General features: G+C 40.7%; 1 protein-coding gene across 3 annotated transcripts in view; it reads left to right on the top strand.

Annotated features, from left to right (window-relative positions):
- srgap1a (SLIT-ROBO Rho GTPase activating protein 1a) overlaps window positions 1-21901 on the top strand; it is a 117897-nt gene that overhangs the window by 67644 nt on the left and 28352 nt on the right. For all 3 annotated transcript variants that reach the window (XM_034685674.1, XM_034685672.1, XM_034685673.1), the window contains exons 7-15: window positions 2811-3032; window positions 3990-4091; window positions 10994-11191; window positions 11725-11809; window positions 13889-13916; window positions 16267-16300; window positions 19636-19696; window positions 20369-20446; window positions 20658-20792. In XM_034685674.1, the coding sequence (XP_034541565.1) occupies window positions 2811-3032; window positions 3990-4091; window positions 10994-11191; window positions 11725-11809; window positions 13889-13916; window positions 16267-16300; window positions 19636-19696; window positions 20369-20446; window positions 20658-20792 (943 nt within the window). The remainder of the gene's footprint in view (window positions 1-2810; window positions 3033-3989; window positions 4092-10993; window positions 11192-11724; window positions 11810-13888; window positions 13917-16266; window positions 16301-19635; window positions 19697-20368; window positions 20447-20657; window positions 20793-21901) is intronic.

Below are 21901 nucleotides of genomic sequence, written 5' to 3'. Positions count from 1 at the left end.
CAGTGGAAAGTGTAGGAAATTGGAGGAGAGTGGGAGAATGACTTGCAGGAAAGAGGCCGCAGGCTGGATTTGAACCTGGGCCACCTACTACATGGGCGTGTAACTTAACCATTAGGCAAAATTTGCGCCCAGATGCATTTTTGATACCTCTTTTGTTATCCTAAAGCTGCGTCCCAGACCCTGGTGTGACCAAAATACCAGAGAGAGGTATTTTATTGTGTTATGAATTGTGTAACCCAAAAGATTGCACTCAAAGAAGTAAGAAGCCACTTTGCTGCAAAGCATGCTGGGTATAAAGCAAGGCACACCAGGCTGATGGTGCCACTGTTTAACAGGTTTAAACAGTTCATTTATCACAAACTGACTGCAGAGGTTTAGATATGTGATGCATACAGTAAATAAGTGCACAGCTTAATTCTGTGACCACACATGTACGGTTATACTTACAAACATTTCCATACAGCCGTCATATTATCTCAGCAGAACAAAACTCTCAGGTTAGCATTTGCAGAGAAGGTCAGCATCAAGAACAGAAGAGATCTGGCTCTGCCTCAGTGAAACTCAGACTCTAATGTCACGTCATGGTACAGCCCTTTTCTATGTTTCTCTGACATCTGAGTGCAGATGTCTGAGTGTGATCTGCAATCCTGAACTTTAAACATGTGTGTTTTTGTTTTTGTAGTCATGTTCAGCTGTGTGTCATCACTCCATTCACCACAGCACTCTGCTCTGCTCGCACATTTCTGTCTGTAACCTTTCCGTCTGCAGTAAAGATAAACATGATTTGTTTAGGATACAGCTCACCTGGGTTGTTATTATTGCATTAGAGAAATAAACTTCTTGCACCATTTTCTGCAGAAGCGAGCAGAAGGAGGTTTTCAGGGGGCGTTTTGAAGCTTTTTATATTCCAGGCAGCAGTGAAGGAAAGAGAAATGCAGCCTCTTTTCAGCTGCATGCTGTGAGCTGAAATTACCCCTCTCCCCGCTCTGCTCACTAGACTTCACATCCCACCAGGGTGTGTGTTTGTGTGTGTGTAGGATGCTCTCTGTGTGAGTTGTATGTGCAGGCTCACACACATTTGTTTATTGATGAAGGAGAGTTTTTATAGTCTAAAAACAAAGAGTACAAGCCGGCTGGTTGTGTTGTCATGTTTGCACATCAGTCAGACCGTGTCGTTTGTGTATATGTGTGTCTGTTTTATGGCTGACTGGAGCGTGTGTGTGTGTGTGTCTTCCCAGGAGAGACCTCAGCCCAGGTTGTAGTTATTAAAAACCAGCAGTAGATCCTGAAGAAACATTGTGTTACACAGCCTGCTGGCTCAGGCGGTTCTGGATGGTTTACTTTTTTATTTGTTTGATTTTTAGGTCAATCTTTATTTCTTCACAGTCCACCAGGAACCACAGATTAATATGTAAATAGACTGAGCACATGAAGAGTCAGTTTCTGTTTATTTTAGAATGATCATGAAGTCAGTGGCTAGTTTCTGTTATGTTTACAGACATTAATATTGTAAATAAACTTAAAACAGCATCAGAAACATGAGTAACAATCAACACTTGTTTAGTTTAGAGCTGAAATTCTTGAGTGCTTTGATATTTTAGACATCAAACAATTCATTAATAATTTAACTTCCAAGTTGTTGCTAAAATAAATGAAATAATCTGCATGTTTTGAAATAATGAAGAATTGAATCTGCAACTTGTTACAAGAAAACAAAATAAATAATTGTTAATAAATATATTAAATAATAGAAAATAAAATAATATTTTTGTCGTTGAATAAATAAAAAATTAAGTATTGCAAATTACCATTTTAAAAAGGTAAAGGTGTATTAAAAAAATGTGCTCACATTTTTATTTCTCATGCCTGTGGTTAATGGTTTAAGTTTCTATTTTCGTTGTGTTTATTGTTGGAACCGGTTTGGGGCTTTTAATTTGAAGGCTGGGTTTGCCGCTGACGTGCTGGGTATCGGCTGATAAGGATAAACAAATGTCGGCACAATGAATGATTGTAGAGAAGGTACTGTGGAGGAGGTCCGGTTTAGCATCCCACTTGAATATGGGAATAAGGTATCTTTTTATTGTTTTGGTTTAGTGTGTTTGTTTAGTGACAGCATGGAAATGAAAGTAAATAAAACTCATCTGTTGAGAGTGAAACCATTCGTTCTTGCTGGGACCGCTACAAGTATATATTTCCCTTTTTAAAAGTTATGTTGTATCTGTTATGTTGTATGTTGTAAATAAAAAGATGTATATGAATCTGCTTATAAAAATGTAAAAAAAAAAAAAATTTAAAAGAAAATTATATGCATGTTGTTTGTTAAATACAGAAAAGATTCGGCATAGTGATGATTGAAACAGAAAGTGAATTCTAAAATAACTTTGTTGTCTGTATGTTTCAATTAAAATGAATTTAATTGTGATTTTTTGAGAAAAATAATAAATCCCTCAGCACAGTCAAATGATAAAAATATCAGCATGTTTTTAAGAAGGAATAGGAAAATGTGTTCATGTATGTTATTTAGAAGAACAACATATTTATTTTTCCAGAAACCATTGCAGAAATTAGTGTGCCTGTTGCAGTGTTTGTATTGTGTGGTATTTGTCATTCTGTCTTACCTGGGTCGAAGTGTTTTTACATTTGGCTGCAGGGGGAATCAATCAAGTGAATCATAAATTCTGCCTTTAACTTTTCTTCTGCAAATTCTAGAAACTTTGAGTTTCAAATTGAAGCTCTGAAATGTTTTGAAACCAAAGCCACTCATCCTCCTGACTCTGGATCTGACACTGTCCCCCTTTTCTCCCCTGAAGTGTTGTGATTTGGGATATCACGCCAGTCTGAACCGTGCCCTGAGGACCTACCTGTCGGCCGAGTACAACCTGGAAACATCCCGGCATGAGGGTCTGGACATCATTGAGAACGCCGTGGACAGTCTGGACCCCCGCAGTGACCGGCAGAGGTTCATGGAGATGTACCCGACAGCTTTCTGCCCGCCGGCCAAGTTTGAGTTCCAGCCTCACATGGGAGACGAGGTACGAGGTTCAGCCAATAATCCATCTTTTCCACAGTGATGTCAACATCAAATCAGTTCCTACCCAGCATAACTAAAATTCTGGCTAAGAATGAATGCTACTCTAAAAAACATGGATACATACATGATGAGGATACCTACATGGTTAGATAAAAACATGCTTTGTGCAGCTCCTTAATTTAATATCGAGATAACGCTAAGATGTGAAACCTTTTTGTGTCAGGGTGGTGGGTTCTTATTTACAGTCTTAACAGCTGCTTTTTGATCTGGAAGTGCTAACATGGTAATCATTTGTTGGATTATTTAGTCTTATTATAAGATTATAAGATTGTAACAGCGTTATATCATCCCACCCCGAGCTGTTAGAGTTGCAGCTGTGAAAGTGTAGTGAATAATATCTGTGATTCTTAATATATATGAATATAAAAAATGTGCATTAGCCAAATAATTTGTAATAAACTAGGTTGATTGCTAAAACTTGAACAGCTCTATAAATGAGCACAACAGTCTTATAATTCCTTCGTCTTAAAGTGCTTTGTTTCCAAATAACTGAGCAGTTGAGTGAATTTGAAGTCGATTAGAAAAGTCTCAGGCTTAATGAGGTTGGATTTTCGGTGGCTTAACTGCAGCATTTTACAGCGTCTGGGCTGTTGGATCAGCTTTTATAGAGCTCTGACTTTGACAAATCATGTGTTAACTCTCCCCTGCAGCCATGCAGCTCCACATGTGTTCCGAGTTTCACTGTTTGGCACAAACAGTGCTGATATCATGTTTGTTTACTAGCTGTTGTTGTGTTGCTGTCTGCGTTCAGCTGGCAGAAGTCACTGCGGTCTGCCCTGTAGTGGAGAGGAATTTCAAATGCGAGCATCCGATTTAAAGCAGAGGTTACGTTGCTCCTTCAGCAGGTTGTAAATTCAGGTTACTCATGATAACTGTGTGTTATCTTCTTTTTCTACAGGTGTGTCAGATCTCAGTGCAGCCGCCAGTGAACGGAGAGCTCATCCTCAGGTTCCAGCAGCTCCAGTCTCGCCTGGCGACTCTTCAGATTGAGAATGAAGAGGTAAAATGACGCAGATAAATTCTGTTCCTCGTACAAGTGTGTTTTGTTTGTGGGGGGTTTGTCACAACAATCCCCTGATGCTCCAGTTTTGTCGTCTGTCAGAGGTGCAGGAGTTTTGTTCCGAGCATTAAAGCTCAAAAAGAAAGTTAACTTTAGCCAGAAGTCTTTCAAGGTGAGGCAGAGAACTGTTGCTGTTGATCTCTGAAGAATCAAAGTTTTTGTTGCATATACACACCGCACACACACACACACACACAAACACGCACACTCTGTATTTCCCTCTCTCTCATGCCCTGCAGGTAGCCATCAAACCCTCTCTGTGAAGCCTCCGTTTTTGCTCCCAGCGGTAGAATTCACCGCCTCGCTTTTATTTGCACAAACCTGTCCCACACTGCTCTGTTTTGACATTGCAGGGTGCATCTCTGCTTCTCAGGCTGGGTTGTTTTAATCTATCTGCAGCAAGAAGACTTTTTTTTATGAGACAGAAGCTAATAGAGGAGAAAAAACATGACTGCAACACTTCCACTGAGTGCATTCCTTTCCATCAGCCTGCCTCGGTACCCGACCTGCTTCATCTTCCCCTCCTCCACACTGATGCACTTTCCTTCTTCATCCCTCTACAAAGAAACACAGAAGCATGTCACTCAACTTCCTCGACAACCACAGTGACTTCAGAGTCCTTTCATCATATTTCTGACATTTTAGTGAAACTGAGTGAAAATGCATCAACTGAAAGAAAGGATGACGCAGGAGAGCTGAATTCTTGGCTTATTTAAGTGTGCTGAAAGGATGTACTAGATCTGAAACTAATCTGGTTTGATTAGTAGACGGGAACTTCATCAAAGTTCGTCACACTTTGTTGATTTATTTAGTCATTGTAGTGAGTTAAAGAGCCCAGTGTTTGCTGCTTCCTGCCTCTCGGATTAAAAGTGTTTGATATCTTTCTCAAAGACTCCTATAAATGTGGTGACTTTATTAGGACTGCTTCATAATAATAACTTAAAACAATGTTTTAATAATTGAAATAAGCTTGAGTTGAAGCTCTACCAAGTGGGGCTTAATCAGATTTATAACACAATCAGGATTTGGCCTTCCCATGAACAAAGAAAGAGACTGACAGAGGTTATTTATGTTTAAAATGTGTGCTCTGACAGTGTTGATGACAAAGTGAAACATAATGATCTAAAACTGAGAGTATAGAAAACCATCTTCAGCAAAGCAGGCAGAGAGTGAGAGGATCAGGTGTGTGTTAGTAAAGCACAGGGACAGATTGAGCATTGAGTATGAAGCTACCTCATCATTTTCTGTCCATGCAGTATGTACAGCGTTTATGCACTTTGCACACACACATGCACCGCTGTGTTTCTGTGTGTCCATGTGTGTGTCTGAGGGTATGATGAAAGGTCCTGGTAGATTCATGTTCTTTTCCGCCTGCCTCGCTGCAGCGGATGTCCTGGTGGGTCAGGATTGGAGGGCGCTGCTGCCTTGTGTTAGGATCACCAGATGGCCTCTCTTCCCGGGCACAATGTGCCAGATACATCCTTGAAAATGAACTTTCAGAAGCGCTGTGACGACCTACAGTACGAGCGGTAGAGAAAAGGGGAGTTTGTCTGTATCTTGCCGGGGAGGGCCGCAGGGATGTGCAGCTGTTTCCTCAAACCTCTCTGACTTCTGTAAAACAGGGAAAGAAAACATTGCTGAATAATTCACTCTGCATCGTGAGTGGGTGGAGAGCGACATGGGGAGAAAACTGGCTCCCACTCTTACTCAAGCATCAGGGTTAACTTCAACCTGCTGGGCACCTTACTGCAGAAACTACAACAGAATGATATTCATAATAAGGCTGCTCTCACCGAGGACATCACTCATTTCAGCGCGTCAGTCAGCATGGTTTGTCTTTCTTCAGATGTAATAATGGACCATTTAGATCTCATTTAGCTCTACATGAAGCAGAACTCGCACTGACTGATTTTCCTCCTCTGCTCTCTGAAGACGCTTCACACTAAACTCAGGCAGAATAATACCATCTCACTGCAGGGAGGGTTTGTTTTCCTCAGACAAATCTCAGGGAGGCACATCAAAGCCTGTGTGTGTATGTGTGTGTCAGTGTTTGTGTGCTCCTAGCAGCATGATCAGCAGATTACACACCCACTAAATGCTTGGTTGGAAGCAATGGGCAGCAGAGAAAAAACTGCTCCCCATCCTGCAGAATGATATTGATTTTAGAGTGAGGAAATCAGTGTTAATTTTAGTGTCTCGTTCTCTGAGCTGCAGAAAATACCTGAGACACAGTCCCTTATGAAAGATAAACAAAGTCAATGTCAGGCTTTCTCCAGGCCTGACGTGCAGCTATGTGCATCTTGAAGGCTGCTGTAATTGAGTCCAGCAGTGAACACTGGTAACTCTCCATCTGCTGAATAATGAATCACCTCAGAAGCTTTCTTTTGCATGCTCCGGTCTCGTCTTATGATAACAGCTTGGCCTCATATCTCGAAAAGGTCAGGGATTCATGGTGCCATGGGTGAGAGAACAGAGCAAAAGACCTGAACATGATGACCTGACCATGTGACATTAACTGATCTATGTTGGAGACCTGAGGTGGGGAAATGCACAGGTTGCAAAAAACAGGTGTTTGTGTTTCATCTCAGCTGCTCTTTTTACAACAAGAAGACACGATGTAAAGATGAACACATTACAAACATCTCTTCAAACAGCAAATGTCACATCCGACCCTGTATCTCAGGTCTGATGGTTCTAGTTCATATTGACTGTTTAGAGCATGGTTAGGGTCACAGATAATGTCCTCACCATGTTTTTATCGTACGCTGCTTCAAAGAGTCTCTGACCTACACTCTGTGAACAGATTTTTATCTGGTGGAGCAGTTTAGAATTTAAAATGTATGAAAAGGAGAGGAAGAAGAAAGAGAAGATTAAGAAGACGTGTATAGAACAAGCGGTATAAGGAGAAAAGCAGATGATGAAAGAAAGAAAGAAAGAAAGAAAGAAAGAAAGAAAGAAAGAAAGAAAGAAAGATAAAGACAATCCAAAAACAACCCAAAAAAAACTAAAAGGAGACAAGGAAGAAGTAGAAAAAGAGGAAGAGGAAGGGAAAGGCAGACTAAAATGATAAAAAAAGACAAAGATAAGGAGAAGAAGGAGAAGAAGAAGAAGAAGAAGAAGAAGAAGAAGAAGAAGACCAAAGTAGAAGAAAAAGGGGACAAAGTGGAAGAAAAAGGGGACAAAGTGGAAAACACAAAGCCTCCTCATTATAACATGACGAATAATAAGAAGGTGAGGAAGATGCCAATGAGGAAGACAAAGAGGAGGAGGGAAGAAGAAAACAAAAAATACAAAGGAAAAGAAAGAGGAAAAAGTGGACAAGAAAGAGACAAAAGAAGAATAAAGAGAGAGCGAAGAAGTAGAGGTGGAAAAATCTGAAGCCAATTAAGAAGAAAAAGAAGAAAAGAATGAATGTAGAACTTTTTTTTAGAAAACTCAAGAATCGTGTTTCTATAAAACAACAACAACATCAACATCAGATCAACATAGAAAACATGAGTCTGTCAAGATGTCTTTTAAAGGTGATTTTAAAAGATTATGCAGGTTTTTCATTTGACTGAGGATCTAAGGTGCGGCTTGAGTCATAAAAGGTCAGTTATATCGCCAGGTGTTTAAACTTTTTCTACCTTAGGAAATAACAGAAAATTTTGAAAAACAATTCTCAAACTCGTGCAGGTTGTAGCTTCATATTCAGTGAACCTCACCTTTGATCTCCAAGTGACAAATCACAGCCTGCCACGACACACACACGACACTTGTATAAACCTGCAGTGTGTGTTTGCTTCATGGTGGGATGGATGACTGTAACTACATCCACATCGTGTGCCTGAACGCGTGTCAGCACTATAATCCATCACAGCAGCATATGAAGGAGATGAAGAAGTCCACCTTCTTTGTTTTCTTTGTGGAGGGCTCAATGAGTCACAGGTCAAGATGTTTGAAACAAAGACAAGCTATAATCAAGTGTTCAGTGTGTGTGTGTGTTTGTGTGTGTATGTGTGTGTGTGTGTGTGTGTTTGTGTTTGTGTGTGTGTGACAGAATACCGCCTTGTTCTTTCATTAGCTCAGAGGTCACACTCTTCATAAAGGAAAAACGGGGTCACTACCTCTGAGCGAGCGTCCTCTGAACCATTAGGAATAATTAGGAGGGACTCCAGCTACGTCTCACTCACCGGCTGACCTGCGTGCCCTCCGGCCTTTTGACAGCAAACACAGTCACGCTGCAAGTTTCTCTGCTGTCCACTCCTCTGAGTTTGATTGGAAGAGAAATTTGTGATTTTTCTCCCTGAGAGGAGTTTGTCAGATTTCTTTCACCATCACAGCTTCTTTTCCACATCACTAAATCATGCTCACACCTGACAGAACCCAGACTCTTCCTCCTCCTCCTCCTCCTCTGTCTGTCTCCTTTATCATTTAGTCTCTCTTCTCTTACTCCAATTATTCTTGTTCTGTGTCCTGAATTCATATCATTGTAGAAAACTGGGTGGTAACTTAATGACTACCATGACTGAGTAAAAACCTGTCTGCTCCAGGCTTTAATTCATTTTTAAATGTCTTTTCTACGCCTTGAAGATAACCAATGCTATTACAACTCATGTAACACTCACAGTTTGGTCATTTCAAAGACTAATTGGGTCTTTTTATTATATCATGGAGCAAATAAATCAGATTTGACGCAGAACATAAAAGAAAATTGAAGATATAAAATGCATACGACTGCTTGAATCAGCCCACCACTCTGGTCCAGACTGTATCTGTCATAAACAAGGATGTAATGATGAGCGATTTTAAAGGTTCATTTGTAGTCCGAGTAATAATCAGTTCCACCGTTATCACGATTATTGTGCATTCATTTATGCATTTCACAACATTACTAATGAATTAAGTCGCATAAACATTCTTAAGAAACGTTGGTATTTTGTTTATTAATACCTTTTGACACAAACAGAGCAGTGACAAAATAATACAGCAGACAATTATAAATGAAGATGAATAAAAAATCCTTCTCTAACTTTGGATTTTGGAAAAAAATTCAGTTGCTTTTTGACTTGAACTGTTGCTACCCTTTAAAGCATAAATCATACTTTAACAGGGTTAATAAATCACAGAGAAAATATAAATAAACAAAGTCTGTGTCTCCTCTGAGTTCATATAAGCAACATATTAGCTGTTTATTTCCCCTTTAAAGCAAATCCCCTTTATTTATTCTTGAAAAAGACATTTAGGTTTCCTTCATTTCCAATGTCGTCGAGAAAACAGATGTATTCAAAGGCTGCAGGACCTCTGTCTGCACAGCTCTTTGGGTAATACAGTATATCATGTAAAGTATTTGATATTTTTAGTTGGTGTATTTTTCTGTAATTCTCCCTGACTCGAGTAGAAAGCTTGGAAACGTGGTAAAAAATTACTCAGCTGTGCCTTTTGAAACATAAAATATACTTTACTGAGGATGCAACAGTAAATAAAGCCACTCTCTTCCACAGACTCCAAGCTGCTCTCTGCTGTGTTGTTTTTGCTTACTTTGGACTGAAAGCCCTACTTTCCCGCTACACTGTTGATTGGAACTGACATTTTTATACTTCATATCCTACCAGCTCAATGTTTCATTTATCAAACTAACACCAACGTAATATCACTCAGATATTATGCATCACCTTAACCTGGGTGTGTTGTGCTGGGTGATGTTTGACCCTTTAGCTGCAACTCTTTTGCTGCAGGTTTTGCAGACGGGTGATCCGTCGTCTTGAAGAACTCCTCGGTCATTGTTGTATCTGAAGTGCTTCTCTTGTTCTTTCAGTGGATACAAAACTTCACTGCTTGGTTCCTCATTACCTGCAGGTTGTGCCAAACATAATGTACCAACACCTTTTTGAGAGTGACAACAGAAACGCTCCGTGCAGTGGAGCCTTTACGATGAAATAAGCATGACATTTTAAAGTGTGGTTAATATATGAAACAGGTTGATCGCTGCATCCTTCACTATAAACTGCCTTGAAATTGTGTGAAGCTATAAGTGAACCTAACATCTAAAAAACCTGGTGAAATTATAATTTCACCATTTCATACACCACAGGGTTATTAACACATGCAAAAGACAACCTCAGCTGTATTGAATGTCAGCATGCGCTTCAATAAAATGATTAACATACTAAACTCTTAACTGACTAAATGTTATTTTTGCAGCAGTGTGAGCTTGATAGCATGCATGTAGCTATGTTTATTTTCAAGCTTCTATATTTTCACACCCTTGGTAGTTAAATGTTAGGATTTAAGCAAAGTTGGTTTGCTGATTTAGCATTTCGCCTTGTTCGATTTATATTTGTCTTTTCTTTTTCTCACATTTCCACTCATTGATCTTCAGCTTGTGAAGTTTTTTACACATGTATTTTTATTTCTCAAACAAATTGTATAATTTCTTTAACTTTTACACAGCTATTAAACTCTCATCATGCAGCAGACACAGTCGCAGCCTGCAGCCCTGTCTCCACACACTAAGTGGCGAGGACAAGCTGCAAAGCTCTGACATTTATGAACTCTGGGAGAAGCTCCCCTGTTTATGAAGATGACTCTTAAAAGCCTGAGTCTGAATGCACCATCCCCTGCAGACGCTGTTCACCTCTGAGTGCATGTAAATGGGTGTTTTGGCTGGGAGTCATGTTCAGGGCCTTTTAAAGACTGTGTTTTGTCAGAGAGCACCTGAGATTTAAGTGTCCTCAGATTGGAAAGGAGCTTTCTGTGAGTGTGATGATACAAGAAGCTGAGTATTTTGTGACGCCAACTATGACTTGTGGCTTTTCTTGCTTTGACTAATTCTTCCTCCCCCCTCTCCTTTGTGTCTCCAGATCAAGAAGACGTCAGAGGCCACACTGACCACCATCCAGGACATGGTGACCATTGAAGACTACGATGTGTCCGAGTGTTTCCACCACAGCAGGTCCACCGAGTCCGTCAAGTCCACAGTGTCAGAGACGTACCTCAGCAAACCCAGCATCGCCAAGAGGAGGGCCAACCAGCAGGAGACGGAGCAGTTCTACTTCATGGTGAGGAAAGAGGACTCTTTTGAATATGTGTGATGGGAAAGACTTCAGGCATGTCTTATTTATCAATGAAAGTAGAATTTAATCTCTCTTTGAGATGAGTTTTGAGGCCTTTGTCAGCTCTCAGATGTTTTTAAAGAAGTGATTATTTTTCTGATTGCAGTAGATGAGATATTTAAACTCTGCTACAGAAACCCTCTCTTACATAAATGTTAAAATATGAGTTCAAAGCTTCCCTCTTGACTTTAAAAAGCTTTATCTCTTCCTGTAAACTTTATTGGACTTTCATGCACCAAGCCTCTCTGACATCTTTGATCAACTGATGGAGTTTTAGCTCTGCAAAGATATTTCCATTTCATGAAGCCAGCAGCGATCCTGTTCCAGCCTGGAGATGGACATGCTCTGATAAAGGCTTTAAAAAGGCTCTCAGTGAGTCCTTTGCCCTTGGCTTTCTTATCGTAGATAGCAGTCTGAAGAGCGGGCGCTGTGTTTGGCACTCGGGGGGCCGCGGTGTAATTACTCTCAATTCTCCACAGAAATTCCGGGAGTTTCTGGAGGGCAGCAATCTCATCACCAAACTGCAGGCCAAACATGACGTGCTGAAGAGGACGCTTGGTGAAGGTACAGCCACGACCTCTACACCCCTCTCTTATGACTCCCATTATTCCTCTCTTTGTCTAACACACTGCTACCAGCTTGTGTGTGGCTCTTCCCCAGACAAAGTGGGAGTGTGTTAGCCTTAATTCATTTCCAATTATCCAACATATCTAAGAACTTTTTCTTATTCTTTCTTTTTTTTATTGCCCTCAATCCTTCTGAGCACTTTGAGCCTTTTCTGTTGTTTTCCTGCGTTTTCTGACTTGTCAAAGCTCCTCGATGCTAATCTGGGTTTTAGTGAATTTGTATTATCCGTCTTAGTGATTGATCCGCTCCCACCTTAATGGACTGCAGAGTATTAGATCAGCTGCAGTCTGTCATTACCAACACTCTCTGTTTGATCTACACTGGTGGGATCTCAATAGGGCCTTGGGTAATCTACTGTCAGCCGGGAGAGCGACCATCAGTCACTGCTCAAACCAGCAGTCATGGTGGTCTCACTCAGTAGTCAGTAATGGAGCAGAGTGATGAGGAATAGGGCAGCCCGTTATTCTGCCAGTGGTGCCTCTTTGAGTTGTTGACTCTGAGCTCAAAGGTAGAACACCTATAAAATAAGTCCTGATTGGCATAGGGGCGTAGTGGTGAAATTGTCCTGAGGTAATAACAGAGGAGAAACAGCCCCATGGTCCTCCTCAGAGCCAGCACACCCAAATGATGCTGTGTGTGTGTGTGTGTGTGTGTGTGTGTGTGTGTGTGTGTGTGTGTGTGTGTGTGTGTGTGTGTGTGTGTGTGTGTGTGTGTGTGTGTGTGTGTGTGTGTGTGTGTGTGTGTGTGTGTTTATGCAGATCCCATAGTTTACACTTCACCTCTCTCCTGCTTCTGAAACACGATGAGGGTGTGTGCAGAACGTTCACACGCCCTCATCGGTCACCTTTTGCAAATATCGTGGAATCATTTCAAACCAGACCACAGACTGTATATTTAAATGGAAGCTGCAAGAGTTCACTGACTGTGAAGCTGAAATATGTGGAGCCCCCCCTGCTGACTGGCTGCAGTATAGATTATAAACCCCTCCTCCCTCTTGTTAACAGATGGGACATGGGTCAAACTATAAAATTAAAACACAGGTCAAATAAATGTTTGTCAAACACAGTTTATGCCACAGTGTTCACTTTTCTGACTACTTTAGTTTGAATTAATTATTGATGCTAAAAGAAAAGGGCTTTAACACCAGGATTGACATCTCTCTTTATCTGGTCTCTCTGCTTTGAGGTGTGTGGCCAAAGAAAGCTGCTTGGTCCCTCTATAATAGTTAAACTAATTTAGCTTTAATCTGCACATGAAGCTGGTGCATCACAGGTGTCACTTTGTTTTCTTTGCACCAAACATAATGTACAAACCCCTTATATGATGGTGACGACAGAAACACTCGGTGCTAATTCATGATTAAATAAGCATGACATTTTAAAGCCTGGTTAGCTCCATCCTTAAGATCCACAGTGATCACACCAGATTAAACACTGAAATCTGCTCGTAAAGCTGTGACAATAATTGGCAGGTACTAAAATTTAGTATCACGTGTTCTTTTTAAAAGCCCTCTGATTTCTATTCATCCCACCTGTTGTTATGAGTTATTACAGTTTATTTTAATCTCCTATTTCTTTTTTTTATGTTGTTTTTTTGCACAAACAGAAAAGTTGAGCTCTGAGGATGTTTAGTGTCTCATCTCTGCATGTTCAGACGTGTCTCTCTGAATGTTACTGTAATCATAAAGTGTTTATGTCTGTTACTTGTAAACATACAGCCAAGAGCCCAATGGAGGTTTGCTTGTACTTTAGATGTAATGTTGCTTGAGGGTCCCTGTGCCTTCTACGAGCTGTTGTGTGTATGTTAGTGTACGTGTGTGTGTGTATGTGTGTGTGTGTGTGTGTGTGTTAGCTCAGGAGTCCAGGGGTAGTGACAGATGGCAGGCTTCAAACGCTTCAGTTGTCGAGATGCAAAATGCACCGCAGAGACCTCAAAGACAGGTCCCGGCATGTCCTCACATCTAACTTCTCTTTCCTCTCTCTCTCTCTCTCTCTCTCTCTCTCTCTCTGCCTGCAGGCCACAGAGCTGACTACATGACCACCAGGTGAAGTACACACTCACACCTCAGGACCTGTGCATATTCAAGTTACCCCTCCACCCCCTGTCCGCTTTCATCTCAGTGGAGACAGAAAGTTTTGTGACGTGTTTCTGTTCATCAAGGCGAGGACGATCTCTCGTGTGAGGTCCTCTGTGACCGTGAAAGCAGAGCAGAGCAGAGGAGAGGAGATCTGAGCTCAGCCTTGTTTTCTGATAGTCACTCTGCATCCGCTTACTGACAGGCCTTAAAAGAGAACGAGAGGTAGATAACTGTAATTTATGAAGATCAAGAAACCACAGGAGAGAGGAAAATGAAACAGCAAGTAATTTACAAGTTTTAAAAGAGAGTTAAAAAAAGAGCAGGTAACAACTGTGCTGCTAATTTTGCATCTTAAAAACAGATCTAACATCTCATTGAAATCAAGCAGCACTGTCCAACAGTCACTTTAATATTTTAGTGAAGCTTTTATTTATATTAATTTTACTTCTCAGGCCTAAATGAGCAGTTAAAGTCAAACATGGAGCTGTTTGCAGCAAAATCTGATCAAGTTTATAGTTTTTGAAAATAAATCAGCCCAGGTTGAAATTTCTTTTGGCCGTGTCTTACCTTATGGTTTTTTCAAAGTTTTATAGACAACATTTTTTTTTTGAATTGATAATTGATGAAAAATATTGATTAGTTGCTGATAAAATGTTTGGTAGAGATTAATACTAACGTACCATTCAGTGGGATTAAAATTCAGTCAGCTAAGAATAAGATATTTTTGGTCTTTGCACAAAATTTGGTAAATATTTGTTGAATTTAAAAATAAAGAAATCAAGGTTTAAGTTTATTTATTTATTTTCCAACATTTTATATACATTTGAAAATAAATACTTTTCTTATTGATAATTGAAGAAAATGATAACAAGCAACAAATGATTCAGCAAACATGAGATTGTATTTTGTTTTTAAATATGCAGCAATTTCAGTCAAAAAAATAGGACTTCACTGTCACAACGACTGAGCAGCAGAAGAAAGCAAAGTCCCAGGCTCCTGGAATCTCTGTCCATCAGGTCACAAGAGGTCAAATTGCATTAAGTCACATAATCTCTTTTTGCATATGAACTCCAGACATTTTCTGCATCCTTTCAGGACGTTCAGGTCATTTCTTTTTTGTAAGAACTGGCACGACAGAGTCTTTAGAAAATGTTTTTTTTTAGAGCAGTTCATGTGTTAAAGTGACATTACAGACATACAAACACTTACAAACACACACATCCACACACATTTAGAGGGTCAATCCTGTCACGAGGTGGATGCTGACACACTTGGCGCCCGGGGCTGTTCCGGGCTTTCGCTGTCCTGGTGATATCTTGTGGAGGAAAAAAAGAGTGGATTATAAAGAAAAGGTTAATTCAGCTTTATCTGAAATACCTTCACTCACCCGTCAATCATCCGGAGTGGAAGAGTTCAGAGAAGAGTCAGCCTCAACGTCAGCTCCAGATTTGAAAGGACATCAGGTTTTCAGGAGGATGAATCCACTCTGAAAGGAAACCTGCTTTTGTAACTTCTTCTGATGCCTTCTTTGTATTCTAGACATCCTCACGGGACGTTCAGAACCCACACCGGCACACGGCGGGCTCGACCCCGCTCTGTTTTTAATGTTAGATTATTTAATGGCAATATGGAGTCATTCATCAAGGTACTGATTACCAGCCTGCCCGCCTGACATCACTCCTCCTCTTATCTGTTTTCTGTCCTGCTCTGGCTTTCTGGCCTTTTTGGTGGGTTACCTCAAAAGCCTCTTAGCTTTGATTATCTTAAATGAGACAAACAGTAAACTTTTATTAAGATGGATTCTGGAAACCATCCTCATGAGTCAGGGAGCTCTGGCGGTGTGCGTCTGAGATGTGAGGGTGGCACTGATGGATCTGGAGAGCTTCAGGAGGAGAGGAGCGGCATACCAGGGGATAAATGTTTGTCTCAGTCAGCTCCCCTGACTCACTGCTGACCTGGCATCACTGAGTCGCTCTGGCAGAGATTTCTCTCCTCCTCCTCCTCCTACAGAGCGGGAGCAGAGGCCAGAGAAAACAGCAGGATAAATGGCAGTCAGGGAGCAGATGCCAGACTGATAAGGTGTGCTGCCTCTCTCCTCCTGCCTCCTCCCCGGTGGCCCCGTCCATCTCCTGGTGTTTACCTTGGGGTTGGATGCCAGCAGAAAGTGGGCGAGGGTTTGCTCTCAGTAAAAGCTTTGGTGGGCAGCTGCTGTGGTCCTAATCTGGGTCTTGCTTTTCTCTCTCTCTCTCTCTCTCTCCTCTCTCTCTCTCTCTCTCTCTGTCTGTTCGTCTGTGGCCCTTGCAACTCTTCTCTGTAGCCGTGGACGAAGGAACTCACACGCTCGACATCAGGTAGACGCCTTGAAACACTCTGGGAGTCCCGTGCTGCTTGCCTGCATTCATTTTCCTCATCTGTCTCTGACTTTAACAACATCTTCATCCCATGTTTTCTTTGTCTTTAACTCCATTTCTGTTACTGAGACAGACTGAACTGATGGTTTGCAGCAAATTGTGTCGGAAGTTTTAATTATTTATAGAAAGCATTGACTATTTTCCCCTGACGTCTCACTCAGGTTGGGAAGCTAGATATCATGTTGTTGCAAGATACGCATTGTCTTTAAATGGCGAGAATCTGACAAATAACTATCAGAATACCTCTTCTCGACTCAGCAGCAACGGAAACAGATGCTGGATAATAAAGATAAACTGAAAGAAAACCGTCCACTTCTTTAGCAAACAGCACTGCTCAAAGTGTAACATGAGCTATACCTGGAAAGGTGGGAATTCCTACCCAACAGGGATGTAGCTCATTGTAGCTCATTATACGATGTAGTCAAGATTGTGTTTGTGCTTTAGAGAAGAGACTGCCTCATAAAACTGCTGATTTTAATGTTTCTATTTTGCCCTTTTCATACCTCTGATTTTCAATCCTGTGGTTAAATTACAGGAGTAAATGAAAACAGCTGACAGAACAATCAACCGTTAAAAATGTTGGCTGTAGTAGCGCCCCTTAAAGAGACGAAAGCTTGTATGTTTCTGTCACTCTTACCTGCAGAGACACTACACCATTGCACGTACACCAAGAGTAGAGAGAGAGAGGGATTAGCTTGTACATACAAAAAAGAGAGTTGCTAAAATGGAGGTCAGATGTCCTTTGTCAGACTCTTTAGGTTTAATTGATTTGCAGGAAACAATGGCGGTGCATCCTCACCTGCTGTCTCCATGTCTGTACAACTCTATTCAGCTCCATTAGACGTAATAACGTCTAATATTAGAAGTTAAAGACAGACAGCACCCTCTGCTTCTTAAAAGTATATTATTCATATTCATTCTTCGTCTCACTGATTTGAATTGTCACTTATTACTTATGGCCACATGAAGTACAGTTACTCCCACCCTGAGCGTCACGTCAGAGAAAACGCCCTGATGTGAGTGTGTTAAATGAACAATGATGTGATATAGATCACTCACGTCTGGTCCGACACATCCAAAGAGAAAACATTACATAATCCTTCTGCACCAGACCCTGTCCTCATGCTCCCTCACAGCTCCACTCCAAACGATAGATATTTGATTTTGGCGTGGCTGCTGTGTTTGGACCGTGTGTGAACCCCTGGGGGTTGTAAACAGATCCACTGTATCATTAAAAGCCTGTACTGAGTCCCTGCACAGCAATGAGCCATAGGAGCAGTTGGCAGCCAACTCCAGAGCTGTCCACGTTTAAGAGCGTGAGAGGAATGAGCGCTCTGAGAAGGAGACGTGCTGCTCGCCTCGTATCCACTGTGTGGCTCTTTAGATAAGCTGTTGCACTTAATATCCAGCAGAACAAAGTACTGTAAAGTATATTTAGCAGCACTAGAGACAGACATGCTTGTTGCATCAGGTCAGTAAATAAAGGAGACTTAGGATGATAGCTCAAAGTGTCAGCTCAGCCTGTCTCTGTGAAATGATCCCTCACTTTGTGTCCAAACCTGCTAACTTCCTTTACACTGGGTGTGCATGTTAATGCTATGTTTAGTCACTGTAACCACTTAATGTCAGAGCCCGACCGATACATCAGAGAGCGGATATCATCAGGACACCAGAGATATAAACGCCTAGACCTTTGGTATTTAGTTTGCACTCTAAAAGACGAGGCATCAGGAGATCCCAATCCGTATGGAGATCATCAAATCTAAATAAGTTTTGTTATTTTAAATACTACTTCCTTTAAATTAGTGAAGCAGAATAGAGGGAGTGCACCTGACGTCACTGTAGACCCAGAGCACGTAGCATGCAGCAGCATCAGCGTTCAACCTGAATGCTGCTAAAACACACAAAGTAAGACAAGAAGCTAACATGATCCGGACAAGCTGATGTCCAGAGTTTCAGCTTTAGTAGGCTGAAAAGTCCAATGATAATGTCATGATGATGATCTTTGTGGGCAATTTAGATCCTCAGCCAAAATAATATTTTTATAGAAACATGTGAAATTGTATTATTAGGTTAATAAACCCACAAAATGAAGCTGTGCAGTTAAAGTAACACAGACTGTCATATTACATCACAAAGTCTCTGCCTGCAAACAGTGATGATATAATCTGATCCCCTCCTCTCGTTTTACCTGTTCGCTTCAGGTAGAATCAACACTTTAAACTGCAGCTGATCATCCGTACAGTCAGAGAATGATCACAGTGTATGAGGACGCTGGATTACGTTTGTAAGCTTGGTCCTAATATCCTGCAGAGTCTGCCTGGTCAGCACAGCTGCCTCTGCTGTATTAGTATATATAATCTGTCTTCATAGTTAATACAATAATTTCACAGTACAGTCGTTATAAACAAAGTAAACAGCCATGTATAAAGGGGTGACTGAACAGGCGTAGAAGTAAAATACTTATTTGAGTCTCACCTACATTTTCAGCCTTGCCGAGTGCAAAGAAAACAACAACAGGTAAATCAGTGACACTTATAAGCTTCAAAAACAGCTTTGTAAAGCATTGTTTTGAAACCAGAAGTGAACAACAGGTACTTTGTCCGTCTTTATCACAGATTAAACCAATTGAATAATTTAACATGGCTTCTATTTGACCAAATATCACAGTTGCTTCTGTGTTTTTTAAATAAAGTGAAAGTATCAGACCTAATCTTAGTCCCTTCCTGTACTGCTGAAATCATAATTTCCTATAAGTCAGGTGTATTTAAATGTCAGGAAACCTGATCTCTCTCCACATGTTAATGTTCACAGATCGCTGCATCTGTGGTAATCTGTAGATCTAAGTGCTAAGTTACACTGCTCTTCACCTAAGCAGATATTTGTTTGTTTTACGCCCAGTTTTCATAGTTTCCCTTCTGAAGGCGGTCATGATGCCAGGAGGGGGGGCATGTCCTGGTGGGAAAGTGACGTCAGTGCAAACCCTCTACATGATAAATGAATCAGCAGTATACTGAAATGGTCCCTATTTTTGAAAGATTCATTTTAGATATGAAATAATCTAAAGAGTAAAAGTGGCTTAGTCCAATCAGATTTATACTTAATTTATTACATTTGCAGAAAAATTTACAATTTTTATATAATTCTTTATCATTGGCGTCAAATGAATTAGAAATTTCTCGTATCTGTCGGGCTCCAGCAGTTATTCATGAAATCAAAACGGCTGATTATAAAATAAATGATCTGACGTTCGTGTCTTAACTTTGCCTTCGAAGGACTCTGGACAGGCGATCCCCCGCGTGGTTGAAAGCTGTATCCGCTACATAAACTTGTACGGTAAGTTGGCTGTTGTAAGTTATGAAGATGAACTCGACTGTATTTGATACTGTGTAAATAAATCCTCTCATACAGTCGGCTGTAGTCTGCCTTTGGTGTGAAGTGACACTGGAGTGATTTCCATGCTCTGATTGTTTGGGCGTGTACGCTGCTTTAACGTCAGTGTGTTTAACTTCAGCAGCAGTCATGGGAAAAAGCAGATCCTGTTTTGTTTACAGCCTTTTCCACCCAGCTTTCCAAACAAACAGAGAGACAAACAGACCGACAGCTCCGTCTGCAGCTCGTGTTGACTTTCAGAATTTAAACGAGACTGAAAAGAGACTTAAAGAATTTAATCTAAGCTGTAAAGATGTGACAGTAATGTGAGCTCACAGGCTCGTCAGCTGTATCTTATTAGCCGCACAAAGAGAAATTTTAAAGAGACAAACAGCAGACTAATCTCTCCTCCTCCTGACCCCTGACCTCTCGCCTTATTAAGTCCTAATCCCAGCTGGAGGAAACTTTAGTAAAGCCTGATTGCTGTGTCCCTAACTCATTAATTATGGTTAATTAGAAAAGTGAAGGGGCTTAACGAACTGGACGAGCCTCTTCGGGCAGACGAAAGCTGCTTTCTTCGCTTCTTTCTGTTGACTGTGACTTTTGTTTCTCCTTCTCCTGTCTCCGACTTTGCAGGCCTGCAGCATCAAGGAATATTTCGGGTGTCTGGATCCCAGCTGGAGGTCAATGACATCAAGAACTCATTTGAAAGAGGTGCAGAACATCTGTTTGTACAGTCACTTCACTTCCTGTCATCAGGATCAGAAAGGATCTTTGCTTTTAACATCCTCAAATAGCATCACATTACATCCACCAGTTAAGACAGTGGTCTTTGAGTTTTTATCTGATGCTTTTCTCATAAATGAATTTGCATTTTGAATGAATAAAGGTGTCTGACTGGGCCACTCACCTGTCTGTGTTTTAGGAAACGACCCTCTGACGGATGAGGAGAATAATCATGACATCAACTCAGTGGCGGGCGTTCTCAAACTTTACTTCCGAGGTCTGGAGAACCCGCTTTTCCCCAAAGAGAGGTTCAACGACCTGCTCTCCTGCATCAGTAAGAAAACAAACATTCTCTCTAACACGTTTTGAACCAGTTGTCAGTGTGGTTTTCATGTTCTGACTGTATGTAAAAAATCTAGTTTATGATGAATCTTTGAATCTTCAAAAGGAGAAAAAAATTAAGTTGGTGTTATTATTTAGCATCAATACCATCATTTGCACATGTATTACCCATCAGCTGAGTCTGAATATTTAACTGTCTGTAGAATTTTGTCAGCAGAATGACTTTGTCCTGTCCTTCTTTTGAAAGCTTTGTGTTATGGAGAGTAAGAGCAAAACACAAGAGTTCAGAAAATTTGCTAAATAACTGCAATAAAAAAAAGGGATTTTTGATAGACTGACAAGGTGAAATAAGTAATGTTAGCCTTAATCAGAAATGTCCAACGTCCAGCCTGCAATCCACTTTTATATACGGCCGCAAGCTTCCATCTTAAAATGTATTATTTATGGCACAGAAATGAATCTGAAATATGTGCAATTTTGCATTTTCTTCAAGTGCACAAACACAACTAAAGTAAATATATTAATGTCTCACAAAGCTATGTACGAAGTAAACAAAGGCTACTTGTATACAATTAAAGCTCTTTGAATTATGCAGGACTGAAACAGAGCAGAAACAAAAGAACTCTTAAGGTTGACATGTTTAAAACAATGTACTTACTAAACATAGCTCCCTGAATTAAGTTTGTGAAGATGAGTGACACATTTTCATACTGTGAGCAGACATACCATTGTTTTCTGGATCTGAGTTTCTAAGGATTAAGCCATCTCACCTCCTTACTATCTCTGCAGAGAGTTGTGCATTCAATACAGCGACTGGAAAGTGACAGGCCGATGCAACACCATCATATCCTAAAACTTTTAAAGTCTTGCATTTCACCCTCAGCACTGCAAAGAAAAGGACTGCCTGCAAAATGTATAATGTAGTAGACCTTTCTTATCAAGGGAACATGTTGGTAATGTGCGAACACTTTAGACGTGTCTCTGTTAAACATCAACTTTGACATTTAACTTATCAGTCCAAAAAGAACATAATATCAAAACTATTGCTGGTGTAGTAACAACACTACTCTGTGGTGTTTGGTTAGGCACTGTGAAGGAGAG

Source organism: Notolabrus celidotus, chromosome 6 (genome assembly GCF_009762535.1).
Source record: "Notolabrus celidotus isolate fNotCel1 chromosome 6, fNotCel1.pri, whole genome shotgun sequence".
Classification (NCBI taxonomy): Eukaryota; Metazoa; Chordata; class Actinopteri; order Labriformes; family Labridae; genus Notolabrus; species Notolabrus celidotus.
This window is presented reverse-complemented; position numbering and strand designations above follow the sequence as displayed.